The 9,584-nt window shown below is 46.6% G+C and overlaps 1 protein-coding gene across 1 annotated transcript in view; it reads right to left on the reverse strand.

Annotated features, from left to right (window-relative positions):
* rpn1 (ribophorin I) overlaps positions 1-9,127 on the reverse strand; it is a 29,591-nt gene extending 20,464 nt beyond the window's left edge. The window contains exons 1-2 of the mRNA XM_070895664.1: positions 8,772-9,127; positions 2,948-3,012 (exon numbers count right to left, since the gene is read on the reverse strand). Coding sequence (XP_070751765.1) covers positions 2,948-3,012; positions 8,772-9,008 — 302 coding nt within the window. The 5' untranslated portion in view covers positions 9,009-9,127. The remainder of the gene's footprint in view (positions 1-2,947; positions 3,013-8,771) is intronic.
* Positions 9,128-9,584: the final 457 nt, after the last annotated feature.

The raw sequence follows: 9,584 nt of genomic DNA on the forward strand, positions 1-9,584 counted from the left end.
AGATGTCAAAGTCACAGACAGTTACACTGATCCTGCTGTTCCCACCCCAAGTGACAGACCTGTACCCACCACACAAATGTATCGCAGCTCAGAATACTATCTCTTGACACAGCCAAATTAAGGATATTAAGAGGAACAGATAGGGTAGATAGAGATAAATTTCAACTGGTTGGGGATTCTAGGACTAGGGGCCATAGTCTAAAAATTAGAGCCAGACCTTTCAGGAGTGAAGTTAGGAAACACTTCTACACACAATGGGCGGTAGAAATTTGGAACTCTCTTCTGCATATGGCAATTGATGCTGGATCAATTGTTAATTTTAAATCTGAGATTGATAGATTTTTGTTAACCAAAGGTATTAAGGGATATGAGCCAAAGGCAGTGTATGGAGTTAGGTCGCAGATCAGCCATGATATCATTGAATGGCGGAACAGGCTCGAGGGGCTCAATGGCCTCAATGGCCTCCTCCTGTTCCTATAGGGACAGAATCTATTATCACGCCGCAGCTGGGTATTTCTCCACAGTTCAAGTTGTTGTAGGCATTAGGCACCTGCTGAATATGTAAAACACTAGGCATTAGGCACCTGCTGAATATATCTAAACTCAAGTTTAAAGCGGCCACATATAAAATGGCTGCCCAAGCATGATGGGAACCCCGTTAGTCAAGTAATGAACTGGGGTTGACCGAGCAATGACCCTGTAAGGCCCACTACCAGGAATGCCTTGGATACAAGATAATTATAATGAACCAGTGATTTCACACAGCTGAAGCCCGAGGAAGAGAGATAAGGGGAGAACCTGCCTCACATAACGAGGTCATTAATCAGCCCGAGCTGACAAAAACCGAACGTGCAGTTCCTGAGGTATCAGGGGAATTCTATTGGGTTAAAGAAACCTATATGTAATCTATAATCGTTATGATTGGATTGTGTCCAGCTGAAGTGGGCTGAGTAACTGTAGTAAACTGTTGTAAAACATATAAAGATCCATGAAACCCTTTGTTCTGCGGAGTGAAGTGCCTGGATCCAGTCCTGAGGCTTCCTCCCCGCTGGCGTTAATAAAAGCCGCATTGGCGTTGGAACCGACTCTGAGTGTTGAGTGATTCTTCTGAGAAAACATTCACGCTAACAAAGTGGACACGGTATGAAAAAGGCACAGCCACCCATTGTTCCATCTCACCGACGCGCTATGACAGCACCGAGATAAGCCAAGGTTCCAGCTGAAATAAACTAGATGGGAACCACTTTCCAGAATAAGAGCAAGTTACGAAATACAAGCCCCTCGATGAGAGCAGCACAGCACCCTGTGCTGAAGTGACTCTGCTCAGCTGGGGGCAACAATAAATGGTCCAACTAGTCTCAATCCTGCAAGGGGGGGGGGGGGGGGGTATATAATAGGAAGCACAGAAAGCATTCAGCTCCTTGCACCTGCTCCGCCGTTGACATTAAATCACAGCTGATCTGTATTTCAATTTACCTGCTTGTGCTCCATATCGCTAGACATCCTTACCCAACACCTACAGCCTTTTACCATACGTTCCGTCGTTCCAGGTTTAGCTCCACAATCCGTGTCATGGCATGGTTACTAAACGACTGGACCACGACCGTGTCGGTTTGTATTTTGAAAAGAAAACAAATCCTCGGGAATTGTTCTGGACTCTTCAAATACAGATGGAATGGTAATTGGAGAAATGGTTGCGCCAGCACCATTCACTCACTGCATGTGCGAGCTTACAAAAGGCAGGTGGACAACACCAGGATATCAGGGCAGGAAAGGAGGGGGCAGGGTTTTGGGAAGCCAGATGCACCATTTGCAGTACAAATCCAAAGAAAAGCAGGTTGAGCCTATACTCATTGGCATTTAGAAGAATGATGTGATTTTATTGAAACATACAAGATTTTGAGGGAACTCGACAGGGTATTTGCAGAGAGGATGTTTCCCCTCGTGGGGGAATCTAAGACTAGGGGGCATAGTTTCAGAATAAGGGGTTGCACATTTAAGAAGATGAGGAGGAATTTCTTCTCAGAGTCGTGAATCTTTGGAATTCTCTGCCCCAGAGAGCTGTGTAGGCTGGGTGATTTATGCCCCATGCTTTCCACTGGGAGGATAAGTCGCACCAACGATGTTGTCGCTCAGGCCAACATCCTAGCACTGACCACGCTCGACCAGCTCCGTTGGGCGGGCCACATCGGTTGCATATCCAACACGAGACTCCCTAAGCAAGCGCTCTACTCGGAGCTCCGACACAGCAAGCGAGCCCCAGGTGGGCAGAGGAAACGTTTCAAGGACACCCTCAACGCCTCCTTGATAAAGTCCAACATCCCCACCGGCACCTGGGAATCCCTGGCCCAAGACCGCCCAAAGTGGAGGAAGAGCCTCCAGGAGGGTGCTGAGCACCTCGAGTCTCGTCGCCAAGAGCATGCAGAAACCAAGCGCAGACAGCGGAAGGAGCGTGCGGCAAACCAGGCTCCCCACCCACCCTTTACTTCAACCACTGTTTTCCCCACCTGTGACAGAGACTGTACAGCCACCCGAGAACTCACTTTTAGAGTGGAAGCAAGTCTTCCTTGATTTCGAGGAACTGCCTATGATGATGACTAAATCCACCTTAAATATAGACAGATTTTTAAACTACAGGGGAGTCCAGGGTTATGGGGATCGGGCAGGAAAGTGGAGCTGAGGCCAAGATCAGATCAGACATGATCTTATTGCAGGCTCAAGAGGCCGTATGGCTTACTCGTGCTCCTATTTCTTATGTTCTTGAAAGAAGCAAGAAAACTGGGCATTCAATTTGGAGGACAATGAATCCCATCCCTGGGCTCGGGAGGGGGACAGAGACACAGACAAACAGAGAAAAACCTATGCATTTTTCAGTGAAACTAAAAACCTATGCTTGACCTTGAAGGTAAGAGAATGGAGACAGGCAGGATGGGGATCAATCACTTACGTTTGCCCTTTGACCTGCATCTCTTCCAGAACCAATGAGGCCTCCTCTTCATCATCAGTTTTTAACTAGATCAAAAAAGTAAAGTCCAATTGTTAGAAAGCAAAGTGGGGCTCTAACAATTAAACAACGCTCCTGCCAATAACCCCCAGAGCTCATAAATAAGCAATGGGGTGAAACCAGCAGCAACAAAAGACACCACAGGGCAGCAAGGGTGGTACTGTGGGCATTGGAACACCTCTCCCCAATGTCTGAGCTCCCACTCACAGCTCCACTCTTTATTCCCTCACATTTTCTCCCCATCACCCCAACGGCACTGATCCCTAGTTGGGGTAACGCCTCACTGGCACTAGCTACAGCTTGCTTTCTCAGCCAAATGGACAACCTCCGATATGAGTCTAGATACCGGTCATCAGCAGGCTTTTCGACAGAGGCAAACTTTTCCACACACAGATCGGGCGATGGGTCATTGACCTGAAATGTCAACTCTGTTCCTCTCTCCACAGATGCTACCTGACCTGCTGAATATTTCCAGTATTTTCTGTTTTTATGATCGCACATAGTACTTTCCACCATGAAGCAATGGATAGCAATTGCTGTTTTTTCTCTGTTCAGTCCAAGGTTGGATTAGCAATCGAAAAGCACTTGCACTTCTCTCTCTTTCAGGCAGTCCCCCAGAGTCGAGGATGATTTGCTTCCACACTAATACGAGTTCTAATTGGGGTTGTCCATGAGGATCCGGATGTTCCTGGCCCCAAACTTCATTCGAGGGTGGAAGATGCCTGTGTGTGAATTCTTTTAACATAGGGTGGCCGTTGCACACCAGCTACCACACGAACTTGACAGAGCAAGGTCTTGGTCCAATGGCAAGGAGATCCAAGACGATTGGAAACCAGGCTCTGCTGCATGGTGTAGGAGAGGACAAAAACCCCCTCATTTTACCCAGAAGGAGCAGGGCTGTGGGATTGGTCTGTGCTGTGAATTGAAACCGAGATGATTTGACCTTGGCAGAGCAGTGATTGGACAGGGGAGGACACCGGAGGGCCAATGGTGGGACAGAGTCAGCCCGAAGCATGGGGCTTTCAAGCCAATGGGAGAACACTTGCTCGAAAACTGTGGGACGGACTCAGCCATTATCGGGCTATTGTCTTCCCCATGTTTACACTATGGAAGGAAATTATGCAGACCTTCAGAAAACTAGGGAACCCAAAACAAACCAAGGGCCAACCCAATCAACACCTACTCAAACCTTGAGTAGGTTATCAGTGGAAAAAAACTCCGCAATAATTTAAAACTACTGCATTTTTCAAAATCACAAAGCCCACCAATGGGAAGGATCGATTTCAGCACGCGAGGCGGACTGGATAATCTGGCTATAAAAAGGGGTTCCTGACGCATTGTGTGTGGTTCCCTGCCCTCGTGATCCAACAACCAGCAAGCCTCTTGACACTGAAGGAAAACCAGTGTCCGAAGACACCGAAGATAGAAGAAACAAACCACCAGACTGCAGAAGGCACAGTAGTGAGTATAACCTCTGGTCCCTGGAACTCCCAACTCAGTTAGGCCAGGAAAGGTGGGAGGTTGGGCATTGCACTGCTAAACTTGTGTAAAGATTTTCGTTGTGTCCGTTTAGTGGGATTGTTTTGTTAGTGTATTGCTGTTTGTTGAGATACACCTTGTCAAATAAATTGGAAGCCCAAGTTCCTCTTGGAATCACCTTGTCTCAGTTCTATTGTATTACATCTCCTGATCGTGAGTCTTATGTCAGAACAGTGTAAGGGAAACTCGGAAATTCTCAACTGTGTGTCACAGGCTAGGGAAGAAGGGGTTAGGAGTGTGCACTCACAGGTGCTTCACAGGCTAGGCATAAGCTGTGGGGGCACACGAGTCTCAAAACCCCCTTCATAAGCTGTGGACAGTCTCTCCAGGGGTACTCTTGCAGCACTCAGGGTACCTCACAGGCCAGGCATAAGCTGTGAGGGCAGAAGCCCAGAGAGAGACACCCAAGGCACAACAGCACTCCCCGAGAACCCCTTACAATGGGCCTAACACACATATAAAACCCTGCACCTAGAAGCCTGGGAACGCTTAGACCTGCAGACTTCTCTATAACCAGCAGGTGGTGGAAAATATAAAATTCTCCGCTCCACTTTGAATGAAGATTTTTCAATTTGCACTTAATTGGGTTTTACTTAGACATTTTTAAATCTAAAGTTCTCGCACTGGTTGGTGCAAAAATAAATTCTATGTGGTTATTAGCACAACAAATACCACTCAAGGTTTCAACATGTTCATAACGCTCTTTGATCACCCTACGTGGAGTGTTTTTAGTTTTAAGTCTGACACTCGAGGGATAAAAAGGAAATGCTGGGAATTTGAAATACGAACTGGTGGACATGCCCATCAACATCGAGAAAGGCAAAAGACAGGTTAAAGGTTTTGGCATCTCTTGTCCGAACCATATTCAAGCCCCTTTTCCCCACATGCACTTAAATAGCACCTTTCACAGCCGCAGGAAGCCACAAAGAACTTAACAACCATGTGGACAGGGCCTTGGTTTAATGTGTCATCTGACAGACAGCAACTAATCCAGTGCAGAGCTCCCTCAGTCCTGCCCTGGAGAAAAGGAAGGTTTTTTTTTTGGGGGGGGGGGGGGGGGGGGCTAATAACTGGTAATCACTGGCCACAGGAATGGACTAGGCCACTGGTTCCCCACTGATGGACACACTTCCAATTCCAGCCCAAGCTGCAGGTTGCCTGCGAAGGTCCAAAAGAGTGTAGACAGTCTCAGTCGAGTTTCTGATCATCATTGGCCCAACAGCACAAAACACTCGTAATCCTCTCACTCAAAGGCCACAAGACAGCGGGTGCGAGAAATTGAAATAAAAGAACACAGGTACATCTTAGATGTTTTTCTCGTCGCTGCCTTGGGAGTGTAGAGGAAGCTTGACTCTGTATCTAACCCATGCTGTACCTGCCCTGGGAGTGTTTGATGGGACAGTGTAGAGGGAGCTTTACTCTGTATCTAACCCATACTGCAGCTACCCTGGGAGTGTTTGATGGGACAGTGTAGAGAGAGATTTACTCTATCTAACCCATACTGTACCGGTCAGGGAGTGCTTGCTACTGATCCTCAGTGTCCAAAAGGTTATTTTTCCATTCCTCAGCACTAACTTCCCAGTAATATATGGAGGGATTGCTGCTCATTATGAGGGCCACTGATTTAATGATGCAATGAGTCAAATTCAGTTTTTCCAAATTGCACTGGAGTTTCAATTCCTAATAATGTTTTGAGACACAGCAATTTGCAATTCCATCCAGGTATCCATTGAATTCAGCAGTGTTTGATGAATTAAACAATGGAGCTGCCCTCGAAGCCCACGACCGCAAATGCTGCTTCAAATGAAACAGTTGCGGCCATTCACCAACTTGTTAAGGAAGCATACAGTATAGTGACTCCCTGCACACGCACCGTACCACCTCATCCAGAGTTGTCGGGAGGCCAATGCTGTTAACACCCAGCTCCACCTCACCACCACTTCTCTCGACCCCTCCAGGGTCTCCGAATTGTCAGACTGCTTATCTGGCATGCAGTATTGGATGAGCAGAAATTTTCTCCAATTAAATATTGGGAAAACTGAAGCCATTGTTATCTGTCCCCGCCACAAACTGCATTCCCTAGCCACCAACTCCATCCCTATTCCTAGCATCTGTCTGAGGCTGAACCAGATGTTCGCAACCTTGGTGTCATATTTGACCCTGAAATGCCACATATCCGCAGCATAACTAAGACCGCCTATTTCCACCTCCGTATCACCTGGCTCTGCCCCAGCTCATCTGCTGCTGAAACCCTCATTTCATGCCTTCATTACCTCTAGATTTGACTATTCCAACACACTCCTGGCTGCCCTCCCACATTCTACCCTACGTAAATTTGAAGTCATCCAAAACTCAGCAGTCTGTGTCTTAACTCGCACCAAGTCCCACTCACCCATCACCCCGTGCTTGCTGATTGGTCAAGCAATGCCTCAGTTTCAAAATTCTCATCCTGATTTTTAAAATCCCTCCATGGCCTCACCTTCCCTATCTCTAATCTCCTTCAGCCCCAGAACCCTCCCGCCACTTCCGAGATGTCTGCGCTCCTCTAATTCTACCCTCCCGAGCATTCCTGATTATAACTGGTCAACCATTGGTGGCTGTGCCTTCAGCTGCCTAGGCCCCAAGCTCTCGAACTCCCTCCCTAAACCTCTCTGCCACTCTTTCCTTCTTTTGGTCATCTGCCATAATTTCTTTTTATGTGGCTCGGTGTCAAATTTATTTGTTTTGTCTTATAACACTCCTGTAAAGCATCTTGGGACATTTTACTACATTAAAGGTGCTATATAAATACAAGTTGTTGTTGCGTTATATTGCATTTTGGACAGTATGAGACACCGGACAGATTAAAGCAATGCCAAGTAAGTAGTTGTATTTTTGCCTGGGCCCCATCAGGTGATATTTGCCATTATTCAATCGCCACCGGAACATACATCACCACAAGTGACCCGTAGATGGAGAATGTTACTAAAACAAAGCATGTGAGCCAGTCACTAGATAAGACAGACTGGTACGCACTGTTTGCATGTATTTTAATCTGTTGGTTGCCTCAGGGAGGGAAACATTACATTGCTGTTGCAATGTAGGGAAACTCAGCCATCAATGTGCACACAGTAAGGTCTCGGAAGCAGCAATAAGTTGATGAACAGATAGTATCTTTCAGTGATGAAGGATAAATATTAGCCAGGATACACAGGGAAGAACTCCCTTCCTCTTCGAATCGTGCCATGGGATCCTTTATGTCCACGAGCGCAGAAAAAGCCTCGGTTTAACGTCTCATCTGAAAGACGGCCCCTCAGACAGTGCGGCGCTCCCTCAGCACCGCCCCTCCGACAGTGCGACGCTCCCTCAGCACCGCCCCTCCGACAGTGCGGCGCTCCCTCAGCACCGCCCCTCCGACAGTCCCTCTGCACTGCAGTACAGTTTCAGCCTAGATTTTTGTGCTCAAGTCCCTGGAGTAGGACTTGAACCCAAAACTTTTGACTCAGACAAGAGAGTGCTATCCACTGAGCCACGGCTGACACGCACTCCGTGAAAAGAAAATCACTTTTCAAAGTCTGGAACAGACAGGACACAACATCACAAGTACTGAAAATCATAAGGAGTTTTGATAAAAGTAAAAGTAAATCAGGAATTTTTTTAAAAAGTTCCACTGGTTGGCGAGTCTGGAACTAGAGGAAATAAACTTCACAAGGAAGTGAGGGGTTGGACACTGAGTTGGAAAATGAATAGGAATATTGCTTCAAACTGACTATTTTAATGCCAAAAAAATGTACTTTAAAAATGGGAAATTCTCTCAAACGACTATTGCAATTACATAAGCTATTTTTTTTTTCTTTGACAATTGCAATGGGATTGAAGCGTAGATCAGTGTGCGGAAACGATGAATGACCCCGAATCCTGTGCAGGGAAGCACTGGTGGGTTTGTGCATACGTGTCAAATTCCTGTAAGCTGCAGCAACGCGGAAGCAGTGCTGACTGTCATTCATTCACCAACCCCAGGCCGGGAACAACTTTAAAGACACGTTTGCCTTTCCCGGTCCCTTTTTTAAAAAATTAATAAAAAATGCAATTTTTTGGAGTAAATGTAATTGATTAATCCCCAAAACATGCATTTGAAAATATAGTAATGACGAGTTTTGCATTTATAAATTTGCAACTTTTTGCAGCTAAAATGGTTTGCAAAACCCAAAATGCAATGAAACTTAATATTGTAAATGCAAATACTTACGGTGACTCCGATGTAGGCCAAGTGGTTCTCCAGGCCCGGCTCCACGGCTAGGATGAAAGACGAGGCCGGGCCGGGCCCGCTGTTGGAGAGCGTCACATCGGCGGTGATTTTGGCTAGGTGGCTCCCTAAATCTATCGAGCGCCTGACCTCCTCGTTCAGCAGCGAGTCGCCATACACCGGCCGCAGGCAGGCCAGGAGCCCGCAGCACAGGATGAGGTGGGAGCGGAGAGCCCTCATCGCGCACAGGGCGGCCGATGGAGGCGGATGCTCTTCTTCACTCTGTCGGGCCGCCGCTTCGCCGCTAGCTCTCCTCCTCCATTGAAGGAACCAAGATGGCGCCCCCCCTGCTCCCAGGGACCCCCGCCCTTAGCAACGGCCGGCGGCCAACCCACTGCCTGTCACAATACTTTGTTCTTTTTCGTTAAAAAAAACTCATTAAACTATTATATTATTGTTGTAATATACCTAATTTGTCGGTTTTTAAAATATATATTTAACAGTTACGGTTACGTTTTTTAAGCCAAGTATATTTAAAAAAAAGATTTACATTTCTAGAGCACCTTTCATAAGAAAGAAAAAGAAAGACTTGTATTTATATAGCGCCTTTCATGACCACCGGACATCTAAACGAGCTTTACATCCTCAGGATGTCCCAAGGCTTTGTCCAGTCAATTAAATACTTTTTCTACGTGTAGCCACTGTTGTAATGTAGAAAACGTGACAGCCAATTGGCACACAGCAAGCTCCCACAATGTAAAAAGACCAGATAATCTGTTTTTTAGTGATGTTGGTTATAGGTTAAATATCGGCCCA

Source organism: Pristiophorus japonicus, chromosome 12, assembly GCF_044704955.1.
Source record: "Pristiophorus japonicus isolate sPriJap1 chromosome 12, sPriJap1.hap1, whole genome shotgun sequence".
Taxonomy (NCBI): domain Eukaryota; kingdom Metazoa; phylum Chordata; class Chondrichthyes; family Pristiophoridae; genus Pristiophorus; species Pristiophorus japonicus.